Raw genomic sequence first — 23,256 nt, 5'->3', positions numbered from 1 at the left:
TAAGCAAAGCAGGCTCCAACTTAAACATAAAGAGAAGTTTATTAACTAAACTACACACACAATTACTAAACTACACACACAATTACTAACCTACACACACACAGGGAAAAAACCAAGGAGAATGAGAACTACACAGAAACACTTCCTTATCCTCCTCCCACCAAATTCCCAAACACATTTACATTTCCCAAAAAATTATCCACACTCGGTCTGGCACCACCCTTTGGAAAAAAAAATCAAATCTTCAGCTCATAAGGGATAGACGGAGTCCTTCCTTGTGCCACGGACTTCTTGTCACAATCAGCAATCCGCCCGGTATCTTGCTACCTCGTGACATCTCCTTTCCATGCCGAGGTGCTCTCACCACCTGGCATGGGATGGGGCAGGGGCCTGCCTTCAGGGCCTTTTAAGAATGCCTCGTCTCGTTCCAAGCAGAGTACAGTCACAATCCTGGGACCTCTGTCCCCCCCATGTCTTCTATACCCCCTGGGGCCGAGGGGTCTCAAAACCAAACTCTCTTGACGCCGAGCCTCCGCTTCCCCCTGCAATACAGCCTCTGCCTCACCAGGAAACAGTCCATGGAAATACAACAAGAAAAGAGTCCAGCAAAAACTGCCACTCCATCTTCCTCCATTCCTTCAACATCTCTCTTCTCCCTTTGCCAGACCCTCCTTACTGGCCTAATTTTCTTCCTTCATCTTCCACTCCTGTCCCTTTCCCAGGAAAGGCAATGTTCTGCGAAGCCTTCACTCCCCAAGGGTTAAAAGGTCTCCCAGGCGGCCGGACTGCCCGCTGCCCCCCCCCTTTCTCCTCCCAGCCGTGCTGCCTGCCGGCACATGATATCAAGTTTCAAGATATACAGTTCGAGCACGGGCTGCATTCTCTGGGGGGGGGAATAAACTGGTCGCTCAAGGGTCTGCCACCCTTCCTCCGAACCCGGGCCTACCGTAGATGGCCCACGTGGCTTTCCCCTCCCCCAGCCCAGCCAGCAACTGGGCCGGGGGAGAGACTTCTTCACGCCGGAAATCCCAAGAGAGCTCCGAAGGCCAAGAGCCCTGCTTTTAACCCCTTGGGTTCGTAGTCTCAAGAGGCGGATCCAAATGTCCCACTGGTCAAACTAAGTGCCCATCTTAAATTCCAATTACCCATTGGTAATCACAGCAAAACAAAATATCCCAGATGTCCCATTTCCGGTCAAACCACGACAGACCACCACCCTCCATCACCCATGCCTGTCCAAGATGCAGCCCAGCAGGTGCATAGAGGCAGATTGTTACTCATTTGCCTGGTCTGACCTTTCCTAGGCAAGACACAGGTTGGAGAACAGCGCCTGGGAAGGATAGAAAGCTTTGGCTGGTCTGGGAATGGTGGGTAAGCAGGAGCAGAGCTGCTCCAGATCCCCTGGCACCAGCCTTCAGGGAGAGGCAAAGTGCATGTGTGGAATGTGCTTTTAGGAATCTCTGTCATTAAGGGTCTGCTCCTGTTTGTCTCTGGTTCCCACTTTTTTCTGTCCTTCTGACACGGTGACACAAGCCTCTGATTTTTTTTGTGCCCTGTGATGGGTCTTGCTCTTAGGAAGGGAAGTAAGGCAGCTGCTATTGCCCTGCCTAAATGTAATAATGGCTAAAGAAAATCCCCCACTCCAACCCCCTCTGGTTTCCCAGCACACAAGCCAATGTCCCCACAAGCAAAAGGACACCAAGAACTTTCTCCCTCCCGCCATGGGAAGTGCCAGCACAGCCAAGCAGCAGGCACAGACAGGACAAGATTTGGGGAGCAGCAGAGCAGACTGACTCCTGAGCACAGGGGAAAACTACAAGAGATATCCAGGGAACAGAGAGCACAGTGAAGGTAGGACAAGTGTTCCACTGCAGATCAATAGCCTGCATGGGAAGGGGGAGCCATCACTTCCTCGCCTGAGCCCTCAGGACTGCCTTCAAGGATTGCAATGGTTTGTTAGCTCTGTACAGGGAATGGGCCTTGAGACCTGGAGCAGAGACTGGGTCACAACAGAGAAATCAGTGCCTCAATCATCCCCATGGGGTCACAGACAGGCAGGTAGGCAGCCCAGGAAAGCCCAGGTAACTCCTGGCGAGCCCTGAGACCATCTGTGACCATACCCAGTGTGTAGCTCAGGCAGTGGGAGCAGGGCTTGAATGAGGGGTCTGGTCATAGCTCTTACTCACAGCCTTAATGTCCTCATGGAAGTCCCCTACACTACCCAAGGAGGTTTCCCAAAGACAAGCAACTCTCCCAAGGATCAGCAGCTCATGCTAATGCCCAGTTCACTGATGCCAGGGTGATGCAAGTGCAGCCAGCCTCTGCAGCCTTTGAACTGCACAAGCAAGAAACCTTTGCTGACAGAACCATAGAACCTGGCTTATTTCTTTATTTGGAAATACCCGAACAAAGAAAACTAGAGAAATCATGGAGGGATTATGAGTGGCAATATTTGGAGCAGAGCCTGAAACCCTCTAAGAGGGTTGTCCAGGACCACAGCAGCTGGCACACAGCCCATGGAGATGGTGTCCACAGTTGTGTGCAGAAGAGCTGGGCTGGGTGGTGGACAGCAGAAGGGGCAGGATGCAAGGCAGTGATAGATGCCAGGGTGCTGATGAGTTCACAGTGTTCAGGGTCATTAATCAGATCAGAGCTGGATTAAGGTGTCCGAGGTCTGATTAGCTTCATTTCCCGCCTCAGGAAGGAGGGAACTCTCTTTCCCATCCATCACATCCTCCAGTGACAGCTCACCTGGTTGCTAACTAAATCAGAGGATTGTAATAAGTGAATGTGACTGTGGCCTGGCCCCTCACCTCTGCCCAGCATCCTTCCTGCTCAGGAGGGTGTAAGGCAGCCCTGAACATCAGGCACAGGTGGCAGACCCCAAGATACCAGCCAGAGATCTCCAGTTTGAGGGTTCAGGGCCCTGTGGACAGAAGCTCTCCCAGGAAACCCCCCCAGTTCAGGATGAGGTGCAGCTCAAGGGGATATGTTCCCTGTCAGCATCATCTTGCTCCCAGTCCCCCCACAGCTCCTCTGTGCTAAACCTACCCCATCAGCATCTCCATTTGTCCCCTGCCTGATGCACCTCGTGTTCAGTGTGCCCTAAAGGTACCTCCACTTTAACCACTTAGACTGTTTCTGTCCAGAAAGTGCAGACCAGCAGAAGGTCCATGCTGCCCAGGCAGCAGTTCAGTTCCTCAGCTCCCTCACCTCTCTGGGGCAGACCCTGATCAAAGCATCCCACGCTGGGCAAGGGGCATCACCAGGAGTGTTCACACAGCCCTCAGCTTCCTGGGATTCTTTAATCTGCCTCGGTATCCTGGGGAGAGTTTTCTGGATGTGCCTCACCTGGACATTGAGAGCTCAGTCCCCCTTGAGTGACCTGAAAGCAGCACTCACAGCAGCACCCCTGCAGGCATACATGAGCCCTGCAAAGCCTTTTTTACTGCTGATGGGAAGGTACACAGCTAGACACCCTGAGCTCCTACTGTGTCCATAGCCTGCAGTGAATTGACTCCATTGTGACTCCCATCCATGTAAGCTCAAGCACCAGGAATAAAACTAGAAGGACAAACCCCCACACGGCCACCAAAGACACCCAGCTCTGGTGCACACAAGTTTTCAGCAGCTCCAGAGTCCCACAACACTACCAACAGCACTGCACATACTTCCCCAATTTGTTGCCAGCAGTACCTGAGCCCTCAGAAAGAAGCCATGGAGATCACAGGTAATATTTGGGACCACAGTTCAGTTTTACAGCCCCACTACTTCCTCAGTATCACCTTGGGAAGCAACGTAATGTCCCTCAGCAAATCCAACTGCCCCAAGATCAAAGCCAAGGGTGCCGAGGAAAATCCATACCCTGATAAAAAAATTCCCAACTGGGACCAGACTCCCATTTTCCCAGGATCGAGTCTTCATCCCAGACACGATATATGAAATGACCCATGCTGGGGTGTCTTGATTTTCACCCAGCCTTTCATTTTGGGCTTTCCTAGATGGACAGTTTAGCACCAGGTCCTCCTGTCAGCTTTGGGTCACCTCCTGCCTTGAGTCAATAGAAATTACCTTTGGCACAGAGACTGTGCAGGAATCAGGGCTTAGCCCATCCCAGAGAGATGACAGAAACCCTGATTTCTAACCAGGCCATTTAGGCTCTCAGGTGTTGAAAGAGCTCCCTGTCTGTCTCCAGGATGGCTGTACCTGTTTGCTAAGCATTAGCTACTCACAGGTCACAGCCCCAAGAGCTTTCCACCTTTAGAAATGACTTCTCAGTAAGAAACCCAAGGTGTGTCAGCCTTGTTAAAGCATCTCTGAGGAAGCAGAGATCTTGCTGCTCTGGAGCTGGTGTCTCAGGTCATCTTGTGCCATTCCAAAGTCTGTAGCCAGCTAGTGGAGAAATACAGCCTGGAGTCACCACTAATACTGGAGACTGGATGTAAGCCTGCTCAGAAGTGTTTTTCTAGCTCTTCCCCCATGAGAAAGCACCCCAATCTCATCCCAAAGCAGGCAGAGCCCAGTAAGAATTGCTAGGTGCAAGAGCCCCTTTTGGGGTGTCCCAGGTTTTGTGGGAGCCCTGGCCATTGCCCACAGCAGGACGTTGCCTTTGCCGTGCCCCTTACAGCCAGGCCACCCGCTATCTCCAGAGTCTGGGAAGCCACAGGAGGCTGGTGGGGAAGGTAAATAAACTGCCAGCCCAGCCATGATTTGTGACTAAATGAACAGTCTAAGTCACCTGTGAGTGGCTTGGGGCCATTAACCAACCAGATAATCGGTCTTAATCAGCCCAGCAGCGGTGGGAGCTGAGCGTACCTTGTGTCAGATCTGGCACAGGCAGCTCCGCGGTCCCAGCTTGCTGGGGGGCTGTCCCCTCTGCAGAAACACTGCTCGGGGCACCCACACCACTGCCATGGGAGCAGGGCAGAAATGCTCTCAGGGCATTCTCACAGGGCTTCTCATCTTTAGGGGACTCCCCCTGCTCTGATGGTGACAGAGGACAAGTCAGTGAAGGCACCTCCCTGCCTGATTCCAAGGTCCTTGCTCAGTCTCTGCCATGCTGTGTCCCTGCCTGGATCCCCTCTCACGTGGGTTGGCCTAATCCTACCCACCTCAGAGACTTCCAAGCCAGCCACAGGCTCCTGAGGGTTCCTTCATCCAGCACATCAGCTGCTCAGTCCAACAGGTGGGGCTCTGTCCTGGAATGCAGGAATCCCCGTGCTTCCATGCCCCTGCCCCCGTACCCAGCACCCACCCTCGCTCCACAGGTACCAGCCCCCAGGGAAGGGTTAACCGGGAAAGCAAACACGGCCCAGTCCCTCCCAGACAGGCCTCCTGCAGGGATCTCTGGGCCGCTGTTTATTTAGCCAAGCAATTCCTCAAATAAGCAGCCTCATCTCGGATGGGACAGGGCAAGGCTGAGCAGAAAAACGTGTTAACAGCTCGAACTGTGGAGCAGGGAATAGCAAACCAGCACAGGGAGGCTGGCAGGGCACGGAGGGTGCCTGCCCCTGCACAAACAGCCAGGGCAGCTCTGCAGTGCCACACCTGATCCCACCACACTGGCAGCACCCCTCAGGACCAGCCTCGGCGCTGCAGGGGATGCCCTGGGGCTGTTGGGTTCCCAGGATTCAGCAATGCACTGAAAAGTACTCAAGGGTGCAGACAGAGGACTTGTCCCCTTGTAAACACATGGGGATGGAGCAACAGGGACATGTGGGGATGGGGTGACACGGACAAGGACACAGACAGCTTGGATCTATTTCTTACAAGTACTCAGAGTATAACCACTACATTTCCAGTCCTGTTAGCCCCTGACCTTTCTGCAATATCTGATTCTGAAACACCGTGAGCACACAGCACCCTCAGAGACATCTCCTTCATCCTACTGCCCCCAAATGAAGGAGCAGCACCTTGGCTCATCCTCAGTGTTTGTCCTCACCCCAGGCCTTGTCTTTTGGGGGGAGAGACTAAACAAACCAGCACCTTCCATAGCTCAGCATCATGCAGGAAAGCAGGGAAGTGACTGAAGGCACCGTGTCCCTCCTGCTGCTTCCCCACAGCCCCACTCCGCAGCCCTGGCCCTGCACTGCACTCCAGCACCTTGTGTTCAGGGTCACACATCTCTGGCACAACCAAAGTCACCTTCCCCTTGGCACCAGGGGGGTCCCCCAGCTCTGATTTGTCCTGTCACCTCCACAATCTTCTGGTTTGTCTTCACTGTGTCTTGTCCCAAAGCCAGAATGCTGCGTGTGGGGTGACAGAGCCAGGTTTGGGGTCTGGGGGTGCAGGAGGGAGGGGGAGGAACACCCTCGCACACACCTCTTTCCCCCAAAAACACAGCCTCACCTCCTGGCTGTTAATGGCCTTTCCATGGAGTCAGCCCCTAACCTGCTCCCGGGATGACAGAATAAATCAGCTGCTCCTCCCAGGACCTTGGGCTCTAATTAATGTCAGCTCATTAACAAGATAACGGCCATTTATTACCCTGTCTCTCTGGCTGCTGATTAACCCTTTCCCGAGGTGGGGGCAGGGGATGGTGATGCCATGGCACAGGAATGGTGGGACACGGTGACGTCTCTCCCAGGGACACCAGGAGGGGGAGGTGAAGGCGTGGGCAAACAGGGCTGCAGAGAGCCTGAGAGAGGAGCGCATGGGGAAAAGGGGACTGTCTTTCCCCAGCAGTCTGGCAAGAGCTACCTGGTAAAAGCCCTGATGGAGCTACCAAGAGTCGTGGGCTCCCCTTGGATTGTCCCCATCCCCTCTAGCACATCCCTGTGCCTCAGTGTCCCCAAGTGTCCCTACCCCAGCCCACGGGGGACAGTGGGGATGAGACCTAGAGCTCAGCACAAAGGCCCTGCACACCTCTGGTCCTCAGCTCCTATTTTGACGAGGTGCCACACAGACCTACAGGCGGTGAGAAGCCAGCAGAGTGTCCATCCCTGCCTCCAGAGTCGAAAACAGCCCCAGCTTCACATTCCCGGGTACTGCCTGTGCCACGGAGCAACGGGGCAGGATAATCTGTCCTGGGGCAAGAGGAGGCTTTTGCCATGCCCTTGAGCAAGGCTGGGTGCGGGGTGCAGGAGCAAAGGCTGTGGGGAGGCATGCGTGTCCCTGCAGCCGTGCAGCCCCAGGCAGGGGGGCTGATGCTGTCGGTACATCCATCTCGCTGCCCGGCGCTCCCTGCCTCGGAGCTGCGCCGCTTAATCAGCCTGAGGGCTTCGGCTCGTTAAGCTGACACCTCCCCTGTGAGAGTGAGACATGGGGGCAAGCAAGGTGCCACTTATTTATTTTCTTCTTTCCCAGGGAATATATTAAACAAATTAAATTCCTGGAGTGTTGGGTCAGCAGAGCCGGCTCTGCGCCTGTCCCAGCCGTGGGGAGGGGACTGTGCCGCCCAGCCTGCAGCAAACGCGGGTACTGCTGCAGGGCCGGGCTGTGCCGTGCCTCCCCAGCTCCCTGCAGAAATACACAGCCCCCCTAATCCCCGTTTCACTGCCTGGGCTGTGCCTGGCAGTCTGAGGATGGTTGGGAGGGCAGGTCTTGCAGGAAATGCGGTCCATGGTTCCATAGGGAAAGTCCCCAGGAGCCCACCTGCTGTTCCTGAATGGGCATCCCTGGTCCCACAGAGCTGTGACACAGCCCTGGCTGCTTTGGGGACAGCTTGTGATGCTCCCTGCCCCATGGAGAGTCAGAGACTGACTCCAGCCACAGCACCAGGACTGCTTCTTTCCACTCTGGTGCTGGGGACATCTGGGCTAGGGGCAGGTTGACACTGGAAGGTCTTTCTGCAAGAGGGAGAAAATTGGAGGGACTGCCCTTGTTCTGTAAAACAGGTAGAGCTGGGAGGGAGTGCACTTGTTCTGTAAAACAAGTCTCCATCACAGGACTGCAGGAGCTGAGCATGTAGAAAAAAACACTGTGCATCCCAGGAACAGCTCTGTGCCACAAGCATTGACCTCATTGGTGTTGGCCTTGAATTATACAAAGACATGAGAACAGGAGCCTTTGCTGAAGCAATCCCCTACACTGGGCCCTCTGCCTACTTCAGCATCAGTCACCCCTTCACAGTCTAGTGCTGTCCCTGTTCAAATTCCCTGAGGGTTGGGATGCTGTTTCCTTGCTGCTGGGCTGCTCTGGTCCATCCCAGCACCAGCTGTGTTCCAGGTCTACTTAGGTGACAGGGATGGATGGAAAACTCACAGCAAATTAGTCATTAGTCCTTGGAGTTGTTTATTTATTGACCATTTGCAACTCTTCCCTCCATCAGCACCTTTTCCCTCCCTATTTTTCCAGCAAAGTCAGTGGCAGCCTGTCCTGCTCCTCTGTCCCATTCCATCTTGTCATCCCCATCTCTTACATCGGTCCCTTCTACCTAACCTCAGTCCTTCAAGTGCCTCTTCATTTCAGGAATGGACCCATCTTTTGCTGGTGGAAGGGTGACTCCCTGGAGGTTAGTGAAGAATTAGAAATAATTTAATTTACCTCCCTGTTCGGGTGCTTTGATGAGCTGAAAGGCCCCTTGTCAGGAAGCAAATCCATCTTCCTCCAGCCTTACATCAAATTTCATTCACTAATTAGAAACTCCTGCCCTAGACCATGCTGCCCCCACCCCGACCACCCCTTCTCCCCACCAGCACCATTATGAAAATAAATTGTTCCATTAGCTGCATTGTTGTGGCTGTGGGGCCCAGTGCTGGGAGTTATTAGAGCAGGAGGGAGGGCGTTGGATTAAGACAAATGATTTATTACGGAAAAGGACCCTGATTAGATTCTTAGCCGTCCCCAGCGTGTGGCTGCATGCTCACACAGCCGCATCCCGCCGGCCCCCGTGGCACCGCGCAGCGGCCGCTGCAGTCAGTGCGGATGGCCGTGGCGTTTGTCCCGGGGCCGTGCCCTGCTGAGCGCTCTCAGAGCGCTGGGAGCCCCCAGCTCCCACCGACACATGAGGTAGCGACTGATGCCGGCTGCCCCTGCATTGTCGCCGGCTGCCCCTGCCTGCCTCTCCCCCCTTCGGAGGGTGGGGACCACCAGCATCACCCCCAGTTCTGCAGCAGGGACCCGCTGTGGGTGCTGAGTGTGTCCCTGGGGAGCGGGGGAGGGAAGGGGCAGGGGGGCTTTGATGTGTTAGCCGTGTACCCCGCGCTGCGGGAGCGGCAGCTAAGGGTGTCCCACCAGCAGGAGGGTCGGCAGGGCTCACCCTGTGTGCTGGGAGAGGTTGTCAGGCCCCTCCAAAGGTCCTGGCAGATGTGGGGGGGGGCATGGCTGCAGGGCTGGGTATGGCTGCAGAGGTGGGCACCGCCACGGAGTGCCCATGTCCTGTTGTCCTTGCTGTCCCTATAGTAACATGCACCCTCCGGCTTCTTCCTGGAGGGGACAGAGATAGGGACACAGGGGCATGTGAGCGCTCCTGGGATATAAAGGATACAGGCTGAAAATAAAGTACTTTGTGGCACTGGGTGGCGGTTCTGGGAGCTGGAGGGTGTCTGCTGGGGGTCCAGTGCGCTGGTGGGCAGGTGTCTGTCCAGGGGATAAAGGTATGTGTAGGGATGCGTGCATCTGTCTGTCTGTCCGCCGTGTTCACACGGGCACAGCAGGCTCTGGTTGGCACCCAGAGGCTGTTGCCTGCTAAAACACCTCCATCCCTGCCCGGGGGAAGCTGCCACGCACAGGCAGAGGGGTTCTGCAGCACCTGTGGTGGGGCTGTTCCCAGTGATGCTGTCACACAGGTGCCACGGTGGAGAGAGGGGCAAGAGGCGGGGGGCTCGGGACAGAGGGGGAGGCGGAGGGAGTTCGGGGTGCAGGGAGGCTCAGCAGCACACATCGCGCTGCCCCCAGCGGGAGCCGGGATGGAGCCGGGCTGGCGCTGCCGCGGCAGAAGGGCCGTGGGGCGAGGGACAGACGGGAGAGGCGGGGACGGGAACCGTGTCCCCCCTTGTTAACAGCGCCGGACCCTGTAGCCTTTTCAAGGCTCTGAATAGGGGGTGGTACCTCTCTTCTGCTGAATTAGGGGCCGGGGTTGTTGGAGCTGGTTTAACACGGCTGGAAGGATGGGGAGGGGGGACGTGCTAGCCCAGATGGGAACATGTGGGGGTGTCTCCTGTCGCCACATGCCCTTCCTCTCCCTCCCACCGACCATTTATATGGTAATGAGGACAAATTGATGGAGAGACAGCCATTGTGGGACCCTCCAGCCCGGCCCTTCTGCCGGCCACCCACCAGCATCGCCATCCATCACTGCCCAGCTGGGACCCTGCTGGGATCATCCCTCCCCTGGCACTGGCACGCTGGGAGATGGGATTGCTTCATGTGCCCACCGGCAGCGGGGCAGCTCCCAGGCTGTCCTGGTTCTCCTGGGGCTGAGTGACAAGCAGATTATGACATCCAGGCAAGAAGGAGACCCCCATAAGTCCTGTCTGCCAGCTGGACATCATTTTGTCCTCAACATTCTTTTCATGTGGTGCTATGGAGCTGTGGGGGAGTTAATGGAGCTTCAGAAAGACCTTAGCATCTTACTTAGGGATGTTTTCCCTCCCTCCGTGCCCTGAAGCCAGCTCAAAGCCAGGCCCTCCTTGCTTTCCCTGCCTCCGTCCCAAAGCGGCTGTGGTATACCCTGCAGCGTTCTCCTAATGGAGAATGGGGCAAAGAATTCTTCCCCCACACTCAGTGATTCCCTAAAAACCTGGACCTGGAGTTGATCTCCCTCAAAGAGCACATCCCCTCCTTGTGCAGCCTCTGCCTCTGGCTCCCCCTGCCTGCCACAGCAGCCCGATTGAAATTTCACTCCATAAAGCATTTCTCGAAAGGCTGACCCCGTGGCCCCCCGGGGACCAATTTGTCCTTCTCTGTAATAAGAACCTAATTAAATTAGCTCTGCCGCCTTGCAGAGCCCTTAAATTAGCCCGGTGATGAGGGCCCTCGCTGACAGCCTGCTGCCGAATTGCTTCACACTTGCCGGGCTGGGGGGTCCAGGGAATGCCCGAGGGCGATGCTGATCCCAGCACGGCCCGGGAGAGCACGGCAGGGCAGCGTGGAGATGGGGCAGGGTGTGTCCAGAGAGGTGTGGGGCTGGCACAGGCGTGGGGAGCCTGGGTGGGGTGCTGCCTAGTGGATTTTTCCTTCTGCTGGCATGGGGATGGGGTAGAGCCGGAGAGGGCTGACAAGGAGTGAGGGACTGGCTAACATTAGTGACACTGGAAGCCTGTCTACAGGATACAGGCTCCATCTTCTGAGTGTTGTGGTGACCGGGGGTGGTACAGCAGGATGGACAGGCACTGAGGTGGTGACTCCAGGCTGGGATGGAGAGGTATCCCTGGCAGTCCCACAGTGGCTGTCCCTACTACATCCTGCCCCAGGTTCCTGCTGGCTCTAATGACATTTGGTCCTGTGCAGACTGGGTCAATCCCACACCTCCAGCTGCCCACCTCCCCTGGGTATGGATGAAGTGGTGAGGAGAGAGATGTCATCCTTCTGCTGGAGGGCACTGGGGTGCCCAAACCTTGCTCCTAGAGAAGCACATGGCGCCCTCTAGCCCTGCCTGCCCTTTAACAGTGGGTGCAGTAAGCACCCCCAATCCCTGCCTGCCCTCCCTACACCACAGTTCTGAGCTCCCTCTGGGGAGACAATGGATTTATTGGGCTGTGTCCCCAACCAGGAGAGGTGCATCCAGTGAAGAGACAAAAACACACCCGCCATTGGCCTCACTCACGCTCCCCCAATTCATCCTGGACAACAATCACCATCAAAGCTGTGCTTTAAAATAATCTTTAAATAATTTCTGCTTTTTGTTTAAAAAAAAAAATCACCCCCCCACCCCAACCAAACGATTTCCCACCCCGCCCTGCCCTTCCATCTCACCCTGCACGCGCCCACACTGCCTCCCGTCTCTGGTACATACAAAGAGCAGATAAATAAATAGAGACGCGCGATGCTAAGGGGGACGTGGGTCACTGCCTCCCTCAGCCCCCTCCCCTCCACGGATGTGCAGCTGGGGGGGCTGAGGCTCTGGCTGTGGTTTGGAGTGGGGGAACTGTGGCTGCAGCTCTGGTGGGACTCTCCCCAGGTCCCAGAGTGGGTGAGCAGCAATGAATTACCCTGAGGGTTTGGGGTGCCGGGGGCTTGGGGAGGTCAGGCCAGCCAGGGTCTGAAGCTTGAGGAGTTTTTTAAGCTTTGGGGTGGGGAAAGCTTTTGGGCTGAGCCAGTTCAAGGCCACATGCTGGGGTGCTTTTCTCCTCTGCCTCTTTCTTCAGGCTCCAGCAGGCTGGGGTTGCAGCCCTGACTCTCCCCACCCCTGCTCTTACCACTGTGTCTATGCCTGGCTGGCATTTGCACCCTTCTGCCCATGTGTCTGCCTCCACAGCCCCCCTTGCCAGCCAGAGCACCCCAGGCTGTCACAGCAGCCCCACAGGATGCCCAGCTGGGTGGCTCTGGTGCTGGCTTTGGGCAGAGCCCAGCACCTCACTCCCCAGTCTATCTCTCCAGTGGAACTTGTGTCACAAGTCGGAGGCCTCATGCCAGAGCTGTGCCAGACCCCCCACCCCTGCTTGTTTTGGGTGCCCCTGCACTGGGCTAAGGACAAGGCACAGTCCCAGTACCTGAGTCACCCTCCTTCCAGCTGCCACATCCCAGGGCTGGAAATAGCATTGCCTGCCTTCCCACCCAGGCTGCCTAGCAAAGGGCCTGGGCCCCTCTCCCAAAACTTCCCCACTGGGTGCAGACAGGCTGGGAACCTCGGTGGAGCAGCCAGGGCTCTCTGCTCTCCCCCCTCCCACTCAGACTCCATCAGCTAATTCGGCACACGCACACACACATTGCACACACACACATAGCAGCATGTGGATCCAGCCGGGGGCAGCCCCTGTCCCGGGGGAAACCCGTCACGCCTCCCTCCTGTCCCCAGGAACAGGGGTGAGGAGGGGGTGGTCAGCATGGAGGAGGCACACCATGGAGCTTCGGTGCCCCCCAGCCAGGAGGTGGCTGTACCCCAAGCAGGCAGGGCTGGAGGCAGCTCCCCACGGGCACCCAGCTTTGGGAGGGGGTGCTGGCCCCCAGCGAGTCACCCTGCAGCCACCACCTCCGCCAGCTGTGCTGGCTGGGGCTGCGGTGCACCCTCAGCTCTCCGCCTGGGATACCCCCAGCGGGTGGAAGCTGTCAGGGGGCAGGAGCAGCCTGCCCAGGCGGTAGAGCAGCCCTGAGTACCAGTGCACACCATCCCCCTGCTCCCCCGGCCACCCCAGCAGGCTGTGGTAGAGCCGGAGCGGCCAGAAGGCCAGCTGTGCCAGCTGCTGCTCCTGCACCAGAGCGAAGCACGAGGCCACCACGCCGTCCACCACCAGCGTCCCGTGGCGCGTCAGCGGGGCGTAGGCTCCCACGTCCCTGCGGTGCCGCACCCGCACCACCTCCGCGGGCTGCAGGCTGCCCCCCCCGGCCGCCACCAGCACGAAGTGTCCCGGCCGCACCCGGCTGGCAAAGATGGGGCGGAAGCGGGCGGCGGGCGCCGAGGCGTTCTCCGCCACGAAGAGCAGGTGGGTGGGCGTCAGCACCAGGCGCCGCGGCGGCTCCTGGGTCTCGATGACGTGGAAGGTGGTGAGGGCACGGGGCTCCTTGTCCAGGAAAGCCAAGAAGTCACTGTAGGTGGGCCTGCCTGCCCCGTCCATCGCCAGCACCCGCTGGCCCGGGCGCAGCGCCCACAGAGGCGTCTGGGCACCGTCCTCCAGCGTCGCCAGGGCCCACCCGGGAAAGCAGCCCCCCGTCTTGGCAGCGGCCGAGTGCTCTGCGCAGGGAGAGAGAGAGGACACCAGGGTTACCCATCAGCCACACCCTCAGCACCACGTTTCCACTGGGCACAGACACCTTCCCGGTCTGCCCGGCTTTGCCCACCCTGACATAACCCTGCCCTGGCATCACCGACGTGAGCTTGTGTCCTACACACCCCCAGCCACCAATGTCCCCATGGCACTTCATCCCCCAGCCACCACGTCACTTGAGGTGGCACCTGGGGACTCCAGCATGGTCCCAGGGCATTGAGCTTGCTGTACAGAGCCAAGCCCCAAAACAGGCAGGGGGAATGGGACACAACCACAGCCTGAAATGTGCAAAACACTGCCAGGGGGCACCTGAAGCTTGAAAAAGCAGAGGCAGGGCCCTGAGAGGATGGCAGGCTGAGGAGCAGAGTGCCTGGTCTCACCCTGCATACCCTCACAGCATCCCTGTTCCCTGCAGAGCTGCTCCTGGGCACCGCTTGGGAGGATGCTGCGAGGAGCAGTGCAGGATGCAGCGCCCTTTCCCAGCACTGCAGCGCCCTCCGCCCCCTGCGGCAGTCCTGCTCCCTTCTCCCAGCTGCTCACCCCTGCACCACTGACGCCAGCCAGCTCCTGCTTCTCTGGGCTGTAGGGAGTTGTCACAACCTGTGGCCATCATCGTGCAAAAGCTACCAGCCTCCTGCACAGGGCTTCCCTGGGGATTGCCACAGGATAAAGGACCCAAACTCTCTGGGCTTGTCTCCTGGGATGGTGGCACAAAGCTCCTGGCCCTCCCCAGATGAAGTGTCATCAGGGGCCCATTCTGGCACTTAGCAGGGGAGCCCTGGCTTCCCAAGGAATGGTGGTTAGCTACACCAGCAGCAGTGTTCCCCCAAGTCCCAGCAACTCCCGAGTTAGTGTCTATATGATACCCTCCCACCTTCTGCCAGTGGCATCTCACCTCAGGATCCTGCTCCTAGCTCTGCACAGTCCCATCCTTGAGCTCTAAGCCACCTCTCAGGGCCCTCTCCCAGCTCTCTCATCTAATCCCTGAATGTGCCCTCCCAGATGGCACTGCCCCCATCATGCCCCAGGTTTGGGCAGAGCCAAATATCCCAGCCCCCAAGCCCATGAAGAGAGGCATCCATCTCTGGGACAGAATCCTTTTATTGCTCAGAAGAGGTGCAGTGTCTGCCCTGTCCTTGCCCCGGAGGCCAGGTCCCAAATCCTGCACCCTGCATCCCCTGGCAGGCAGCAGAGCAGGAGGGTGAGAGGGGTGCCTGGCAGAAGTGGATGGCATAGGTGCTGGGCATGGAGGGGAGGGTGGGTGCAGGGAAGGACCCGAGGAGACGCAACACATACAACAGGCCATGTGGCCATCCATACAAAAATAAAAGCCATTTACTAAGAGGCAGGAGCAGCCCGGCTGCCCTCTGTACACAGTTCTGAGGGGATCAGGGTGTGTATCCCACAGCCTCCACCACACACTCTTGGGTTGCCCATGGCCTTGGGGAAAAATATGGGGCACCCAGAGCCCTGAGGAGCTGCTGCAGAGTGAGGGGAATATAAGCAGCCTCTAGAAGCCCTTCAGGGCCTCGGGGCCCCAGTCTGCTGCTTGGGTTATGGCATCCCTCTTCAGTTCGTCCCAGGGGAGCATTCAAAAGCCTCTGTCTTTCTCCAGGGGCACAGCCCCACTCCTCTGGCCAGCCTCATAGCTGTGGGGTCATGGTCCTTGCTTCGGAGCCTGGCCCCACTCCTGCTGCCAGCCCCACAGGGTGCCCGGGGGCACGGGAGTCCTGGTCCTCCGGCCACGTTTTGTCCCTCTTCTCCGGGGGTGCACGGCTCCCTCTGTGCGGCGCGGCGGCCCCGCGTCCATCGGCGGCCGGCCTGGTGCCCGTCCTGGCATCAGCACGGGGAGCGGGTCAGCGCGGGGGACCGGGCTGCCGTCTGGGGGTGTCGAGCCGCTGGCTGCGGGCTAGGGCGGTAGGACAGGCACAGTGCCGTGGCAGCTGAGCCGAGCCCGGGGACGAGAGGCGCGGGGCGGCACAGGCACCCGGTACCGCCGCGCACGGTGTGCGGGCACGGCCGTGCCAGGGCTCCGTGTGCGGGCACGGCCCTGCCGCTCGGGGTGCGGGTGCCGGCAGCCGCCGGGGCTCCCACCGTGGCCGTGGCCGGGCAGAGCCTCCCCGGCTGCCGCAGCGCGGGCACAGCGCGGCCCCTCCCGGCGGCCGGAGCCGAGCGCGGGGCGCTGCTGCCCTCTGCAGCCGGCAGCCGGCGCGGAGCCCAGCCCGGGCACGGCTGCTCCTCACGGGGGGCGTGCAGCCCACGCAATCCCCTCCGCACCACGGGCAGGGCCTGGGAGCACCTCCCGCCCCGTCCTCCACCCTGCCGCCCCCGCTGCAGCGCACCGCGCAGGAGGAAGCAAACACCAGCAGCGACGGCAGCAGCCCTGAAAGCACCACCCAGCTCTGCTCCCCTCTGCAGATGGTGCTGCACAGCCAAGAGCCGAGCCCAGGGTACCCTGGCCTGTCCCTGTCTGGATGGCCCTGACCCCATCCCTGGCTAGGCAGGGATGGACAGATGCTGCTGTGACAGCAGGAGCTCAAAGGCAGCCAGCAGTGGAGAGGGACAGGGCTGGATGAGGCTGAGCATGGGCACTAAGGGACTGCAAGGGCAGAGGCAAGGGAGACAGGGGCGATGGACATACTGGGGGGTCAGGCTGGGGGAGAAAGGGATGTGGGCTGAGAAAAGGAAGAGGGTAGAGTGGGTGGGTCAAGATGTAGGTCTATGGGAGCCAGATGGGGAATTTGCCCCATTGTACTGGCTGGCCACAGGTGTGTGACTCACTCCTCACCTGACTGTCTGCCCCAGATAGGGAAACCAGGATGCAAAAGCTGGCACCCCCTGCAGGAGCACCCCACCCAGCCAGCCAGGCTCCCCATGTTCCCCAGTATGCTGCAAGAGGAGGTCTGGCCCCCAGCTCTGCTCACTGCCCCCAGCCCAGGCTTACCTGACTTGACAGAGCAGTGGATGTGAGCCTTGGACTCATAGTAGACCCAGTCGAAGCCAGCCTCCACGGCCAGGCGAGCCAGCATGCCGTACTTGTTGCGGTCCCTGTCCGAGGTTGTGATGTCCACAGCCCGGCCCTCGTAATGCAGCGACTCTTCCGAGTGGTGCCCGTCCTCATCCCAGCCCTCGGTCACTCTCAGCTTCACCCCTGGCCACTGATTCATGACAGAGATGGCCAGCGAGTTCAGGCGGTCCTTGCAGCGCTGTGGGGCAGAGGGACAGAGTCAGTAAAAGCTTTCTGGAGGGAGGAATTGGTTGCCTGCTTGGCAGGCTACATCCCACCGTGCCTCCATTAATCCTCCCTGGGCTGGTCTAGCACAGGAAGATCTGAGAACATGAGGTGCCTTGTCTACTCCACGCTCTCCAAACTCCCTGCAGAGCCTGACACCCCACTGCTGGGCAGAGGAGAGTGCACCCAACCCGGCACCCTTCTCCTTCTCTCCTCCATCCCAGGCTCATTTGAGAGTCTGTTGGGCAACGCAGCCTGGGCTGGGCTGAAACACCCTCTCTGCTCTGCTGCCCCGCGTTAACTGCACCCCAGCAGTTCCCATCTGACACGAGGAGGATACAGGAGCTTCAATCCTGCTGCTGCCTGGCTGGGAGGAGGTCCCAGGCACCCTAGGGCTGTCTCCAGGCACAAATGAAACAACCTGCCCTGTTCTCAACACAGCTCTGCTTGGTGTGGCTGCTCAAGTCTGTGTGACAAGGACATAGCACTGGGCAGCCCCATGGCATTAACCAGCCTCTGCTCCTATGGGAAGTGCCAAACCTGCCCAAGAGCTCTGTTGTGCTGGGACAAAAAGAATGTGGAGTGAAGCCCCCTTCACCTCTCTGCACCACTAGGGCTGAAAATCCTGGGCTGAGGAAGAGCAGCAGATCTTAAAGGCCCCAGACCTCGTGGCCACAGAGGTCACACATGCAAGTAGGTGCCCGTGGCAGTCCTCCCCAGCAAGCAGAGGGATGCCAGCCCCCAATGCCTGTTTCACAGTCCTCCCAGCCTTACTCTGCCCTGCCCCACATCCCCCAGCCACAGCTGAAGGTCAGGGAAAGATCAAAACTCTGTGTTCTTGACTTGCAGAAGTACAGCCCCAGCTTCTGGTCCCTTGCTAAAGGAATGGAGGAGAGATAGAAAAAGTGTAGGAAAAGGAATATGGGATGTTCTACAGAAAACCAGGTGAATGGACTAGGGCTGTGCAGCCCAGAAAGGAGATTCTGTGAGGTCCTGAAGAATCATAGAATTGAGTGAGCTAGAAGGGACCCATAGGATCAAACTCCTGGCCCTCCACAGCACACCCTGAGAATCACACCAAGTGAAACTGTATGAAACTTAAGGCAATTTAAAAGACACAAGCTGAGACTGGGGTGTTTTTACACTGGCTCCAAAGGCTGAGGTTCACACCTATAGGTACAGCTGGTTCTGAGGCAGCCAGCTGGATCAGGAGTGCCATTGTCACCACCCAGTGCTTGCTGGGTGGGAGAGCTCTGCCTCCAGGGCTCCTCTCACTGCCATTCCCCAGGAAACAAGGTGCCCCATAAAATCAGGGCAGAGGACAGAGCATTCATGGTCAGGCACAAAGCCAGTCCTGGGAAGCATTAAATGAAATGACTGGACAGCAGCTTAAAACACAGCCACTGCTGGGGACGTTTCTGCATGATGCCCAGCTCAGAACTGGAGCTCCCCACTGCAGCATGCCATGGGTCTTAAGACAGTTACAGCAAGCACCAGGGCTTTAAAACCTGATGCTGGCTACATCCTCAGGCTCAGAAATGCTCCAACACTGTTTCTGCAGAGGCTGAAGTCCTCACCCTGTCCCCAAGCACCTGCTCCCATCCCAGGAAGGTGGGCGCTGCTGCTCCTGAGGAACCCTGCTCTCCCTTGGCAGGGTCCAGGCCCAGGGCAGGGCAGTGCCAGGCAGGCCTTTGCCCCACATGAGGCCTGCCGTCATCCCACAGCTCTCTGGGCGTGGGGAGATAAGCCAGGAAGGTGCTGGACAAACAGTTTGCTAGGTGAGGGGAGGAGGAATAGGGAGGAGAGTGACTTTTGTCCCCGTCCAGCACCACCGTGGTGCCACTTGGCACATGTGACAAGCTGTTCCCAAGGTCCCTGGCCCCACTGGGACCCTGCAGTAAGGGAATTCAGCACTGGAAGTGAGGAGGGAATCCCCGGAGCCACCCTGCATCCCCCATCCATCACTCCAGGCATTCCCTTGGCACTACCCTGCCAGCACCCCTCTCTGGGCACCCCTCCGGCCCTCAGTGCCAGCTTTTCTGTCCTCCAGGGGCACCCTGCGCGCACAAACACAACGAGACTGTGCCAGCCTTTCCCCCAGGCAGGGACAGCGTCAGGAGCACCCTGTCCCCGCTCTGCCGGTGCCATCGGTGGCCAGCAGGTGTCAGAGCGCGGAGGGGACCGGCGGGGACCGCGGGGAGCGGGGACCGATGGACGGGAACCGGGCAGGCACAGGCGGGGCGGCGAGGAAGCGGGTACCAACGGGGGGAATGGTGAGCAGGGCACCAGCGGACCAGGAACAACCATGGATCGGCGGGGAAGAAGCCACTATGAGGAGGAAACAGGGATGAGGAAAAATAATCAGGGAGCAAGGAGTGACAGGCAGGGCTGAGCAGGTGGGGATGGGCAGGGAGCAGGCACAGGGGGCAGAGAGAAGACAACAAAAGACAGGGATGGACAGCGATGGACAGGGATGGACAGGGATGGGTAAGGAGCAGCCAGCAGCGATCAGGGAGCACACACGAGCTGCAGGGAGTAGGTAGGGATGGGCAGTGCCTGCCCAGGAGCTCTGCTGCCTGTACGAACAGGTAGGCAGGGACCAGAAAATTCATAAACATGGGCTGTCCACGGGCTCTGTGTTTGATGGTGATTGCAGGGAGGGCACAGCTTGTCCCTGTAGCGGTGCAGATGACCAGGCACCTCCAGCTCACATGGTGGCTCGGCTGTCCCATGCACCTCATGGTGAAGATCATGGGGATGTTGGGCTGGGCTGAGCAAAGTTCTACCCACCTTCTCCCCAACCTCTGCATCTCCCTTTTTGTGTCCCAGGGATGGGACAATGCCCTGTGGGGCAAGCCAAACTTCTTTAGGGAAGGCAGCAGGACAGAGCTCCAAGATGGGGGGCAGTCAGCAGGGACCCCAGGGTCATCTCAGGGGAGGTATGAAAGACACTCAGGTGTGACCACAGTCTCAGCAGAGGTGTTGTGAATGGAGTGTGCTTGGCCACAGCTACCCCCATTCCCAGAGCCTGGTCAGGAGAAGAGGGGTCTTACTAGCATCTCCTCCTGAAGGGAGGTTCCTCTCAAAGGAAGCCAAAAGTCCTACCCCAAGGTCTTCATGAGAGATTCCTCACCACTGCAAGGATGGTCTCTGTGTCAGTTGGACAAGCAGTGGCTGCAAGGGATGGTGGCTGGGGTGGGGAGAGGCTGGGTTTGGGACTCCATGGGGGCAGGGGACCCACGGCATTCCTGGGCCAGGCTGCTGGGGAGAGGTGAGGCAGGCTTTGCCTTCAGCCTTATCTCAGCACCTCCGAGTGGGACCAGTGAGAGCAAACACACTGGAATTCTTGAGGAAGATGAAACGATAAAGGAAAGGCGGGCAGAGAGCAGCACTACCCACTCCTCTAAGCAGGCGACATCTTCCGGCTGCCTGGGACACCCAGACCCTTGGACTTGGGGAAAGAAAACAGGTTTGAAGTGAGTCAACAGCAGTAAAAGCCAGTGCTCTGGGGGAAGGGACAAGGAGTTGGGTCAATGGCCTTTCCCAACCCATAGCAACACAGGACTTGGTGCCAGAGCTAGAGTTCCCGTATCTGGGGCGATCTCCCCCAGCCAGGGCCCACAGGAAAATCCCAGAGGGCTGTGAGATGGCAGCAAGTTACCAGAAATCATGCCACCTCCATAGCAAGAGGAACAATTCCTTGCAGAGCTGCCCAAAGCACTGTGGTACCCATCTGGGCATGGATGTGTGGTGGCCGGGGACCCTGCTGGAGTAAGAACCCTCATTTGTGCAGCCCAGGAAGACCAAGATGCTTCTGGGTGCTCTGCCAACAAGGCAGTGGTACAGCATGAAATGTTAGGCTGGCACACGGAGATCTCCCTCTCCCAGGTGTGCTGAGGGGCACTGTCTGGGTTACAGAAGGTGGAGGGAGCACTCTCAGGACAAAACAGAGCAAGAAGCATTCTCCTGCCTGCAATGATGTCATCCACTTCCCCGATGTATGGACCAGAGGAGCTCACTGCTTCCTCAAATATCCCTGAGGCTGTTCCCCAGGGGAGGCAGGTTACAGCCCAGCCCCAGGGCTCCAGGCACCAGCAACCACAACCTGTGCAACTCCCCAAGCTTGCTGCCTTGCAGGGAATCCCGCTCCCTCTGCTACAGTCCCCAGCCTGAAAACCAACCTGGACTATGGTCCCTGACCTGAGGAACCTGCTCTCAGGGCACACGGGGCTGCAGAGCTGTCAAGCCAGCACCCAAGAAGCTTCTCCTCCCAATGTTATGAACACCTTGGTCAGACACTACGGCCAGGGCCTTGCTCAGTGCCCACCATCACAGTCCCTCACGTTCACCCACCTGCCAGCCCCTGACCGGGGGTGCAGTGGGCAGAAGGGCAGCCCAGCTCCCCTCTGCTTCCCCCAGGAGCTCGTTCAGGCTGTGACCCTGCTAAGGCTGGTAGCCAGGTTTCTTAGCAAGGCCGTGCGGCTCCTTATCTGCATTCCTGAAACCCTCAGGCATTCTCCTGGCAATATTAAAACACAGAGTAACCTTCGTCCAGCATCACCCCCCCTCCTCTGCTGTCGTCTGTGTCGTCCACCCCCCCATCCTTCCTGCCAGCCCCGGGTACTTGGGAGCTGACTGCAACAAGGCATTGGCAGTAACAGGTTGTCCCCAGCCCTGAGCACAGCAAGCAGCTCCCCCTGAGCACCCTGCACCATCCCACACGAGACATGCAGGAAGGGGAGCACTGAGGGTTTCAGTGTCAGAGTGGGGACAAGGTCAGCAAGGGCACTCCTGGACACAGCAGCACACGAGGCTCTGGTCTGTCCCTGGGGATCCAAAGGCAGGCTGCCTGCCCTGCCAGTGGGGAGGCAGGGTAGAGGGGCAGGATGGCTGCATGGGGCGGGGTGCTGCCTGACCAGGGAACAGCGCAGCACAGCCCTGCCGGATCGAGGGGATGTGGGAGGATGCTGCCGGATCGGGGGCAGTCTGGCACAGCTCAGGGGCACAGCTGCCAGCTTGGAGTGCAGGGTTATGCCAGCCTGGGGACCAGTGGGACGAGAGTTGAGGGGCAGCAACGCAGGGTGCTGCCAGCTCGGGAGTCACAAGGGCATTCCTCGGGGTGCAGCAAGCCACGGGTGCCACAGGCTCCGAGGAGCAGCGGGGCAGGGTGCTGCCGTCTCGGGGGACAAGGTGCTGCCGGTTCCGGGAGCAGGGTGCTGCCGTCCCAAGGCGCAGCGTGCTGTCCGTCGCGCACAGCGCAGCAGAAGGGACAGAGCGCCCGACGAAGGGAGATGCACTCGCCGCACGCCGGCAAGCCCGGAGCCGGCACCGGGATGCCCGGGGCAGGACGGGGAAGCCGCAGCGCGGGGCCCACACGGTCCCCGGAGAGCGGGTGGCGGGGCGCTCTGAGGCGGTCCCGGTGCCCGCAGATGCCCGGCGCGGGGGTAGAACCGGGCGGCAGCGGTGCCGTACCTGGGTCATGAGCCGGTCGGCGCCAGTGTTCTCCTCGTCCTTGAAGATGATGTCGGGGTTGTAGTTGGGCGTCAGCTCCTTGAAGCGCTCCGAGTTACGCGCGATCTTGCCCTCGTAGCGGCCGCTCGCCCCCAGCGTCTTCTCGGGGACGTTGGGGCTGAACTGCTTGTAGGCGAGCGGGATGAGCTTGCGGGGCGGGCGGCGGCGGCTGCCCACCACCCTGCCCGGCCCGCAGCCGCGCACGGCCGGCGCCAGCAGCAGCGCGCACCCGCTCAGCAGCAGCAGCAGCCGCGCCGGCTTCATGGCGCGCCCGGCGGCCCCGGGGCGGCCCGGGGCACCGCTGGCTCCGGGTCCCACTAAGCTCGGCCGCCGCTCCCGCCGCCCGGCCCGGGGCTCCCCATGCGGCGCGCAGCCGGCGGGCAGGTGCCGGTGCCGGCGGCGGCGGCGGCGGGGCGCGGCGGCTGCCCGGCGCGGGTGCGCTCCGGCTGCCCGGTGCGGCGAGCTGGCGTCGGCCCGCTCTGAGCTGCCGTGGCCCGGCGGCGGCAATAAATAGCGAAGGGCCGTTTGTTTTGGCAGGCGAGCGGCCGCTTGCGGGGCGCGGGGCGCGGGGCTCGGCGCTGCCGGAGCCCTCCGCGGTTTGCGCCTCGGCGGTCAGCGCGGCAAGGCTGGAGCCGGAGCCGGAGCCGCCGCTGCCTCGGCTCCCTGGGCAGGAGTGAGAGGGGAAATTGAAGAGATCCGGGACCGGGA

General features: G+C 59.3%; 1 protein-coding gene across 1 annotated transcript; it reads right to left on the bottom strand.

Annotated features, from left to right (window-relative positions):
* Positions 1-13,109: 13,109 nt before the first annotated feature.
* Positions 13,110-22,812, bottom strand: IHH (Indian hedgehog signaling molecule). Its single transcript, XM_054278372.1, has 3 exons — positions 22,510-22,812; positions 16,750-17,011; positions 13,110-13,771 (listed from the first exon to the last, which is right to left on the bottom strand). The coding sequence occupies exons 1-3, from the start codon at positions 22,810-22,812 to the stop codon at positions 13,110-13,112; spliced, it is 1,227 nt and encodes a 408-aa protein (XP_054134347.1).
* Between the last annotated feature and the right edge of the window lie 444 nt (positions 22,813-23,256).

The sequence above is a fragment of the Melozone crissalis genome, unplaced genomic scaffold (assembly GCF_028551555.1).
Source record: "Melozone crissalis strain CALT ecotype California unplaced genomic scaffold, PUWL_Pcris_2 ptg000023l_1, whole genome shotgun sequence".
NCBI classification, from domain to species: domain Eukaryota; kingdom Metazoa; phylum Chordata; class Aves; order Passeriformes; family Passerellidae; genus Melozone; species Melozone crissalis.
The sequence above is the reverse complement of the archived record's forward strand: the minus strand, read 5'-3'. Positions and strand labels throughout refer to the sequence as shown.

Excerpts from the sequence above, each read along its gene's own strand:
- IHH (XM_054278372.1), bottom strand. The coding sequence starts at position 22,812 with ATGAAGCCGGCGCGGCTGCTGCTGCTGCTGAGCGGGTGCGCGCTGCTG. Across the intron at positions 17,012-22,509 it reads CCGACCGGCTCATGACCCAG|CGCTGCAAGGACCGCCTGAA; the intron begins GTACGGCACCGC and ends TCTGCCCCACAG. Across the intron at positions 13,772-16,749 it reads CCACTGCTCTGTCAAGTCAG|AGCACTCGGCCGCTGCCAAG; the intron begins GTAAGCCTGGGC and ends CTCCCTGCGCAG.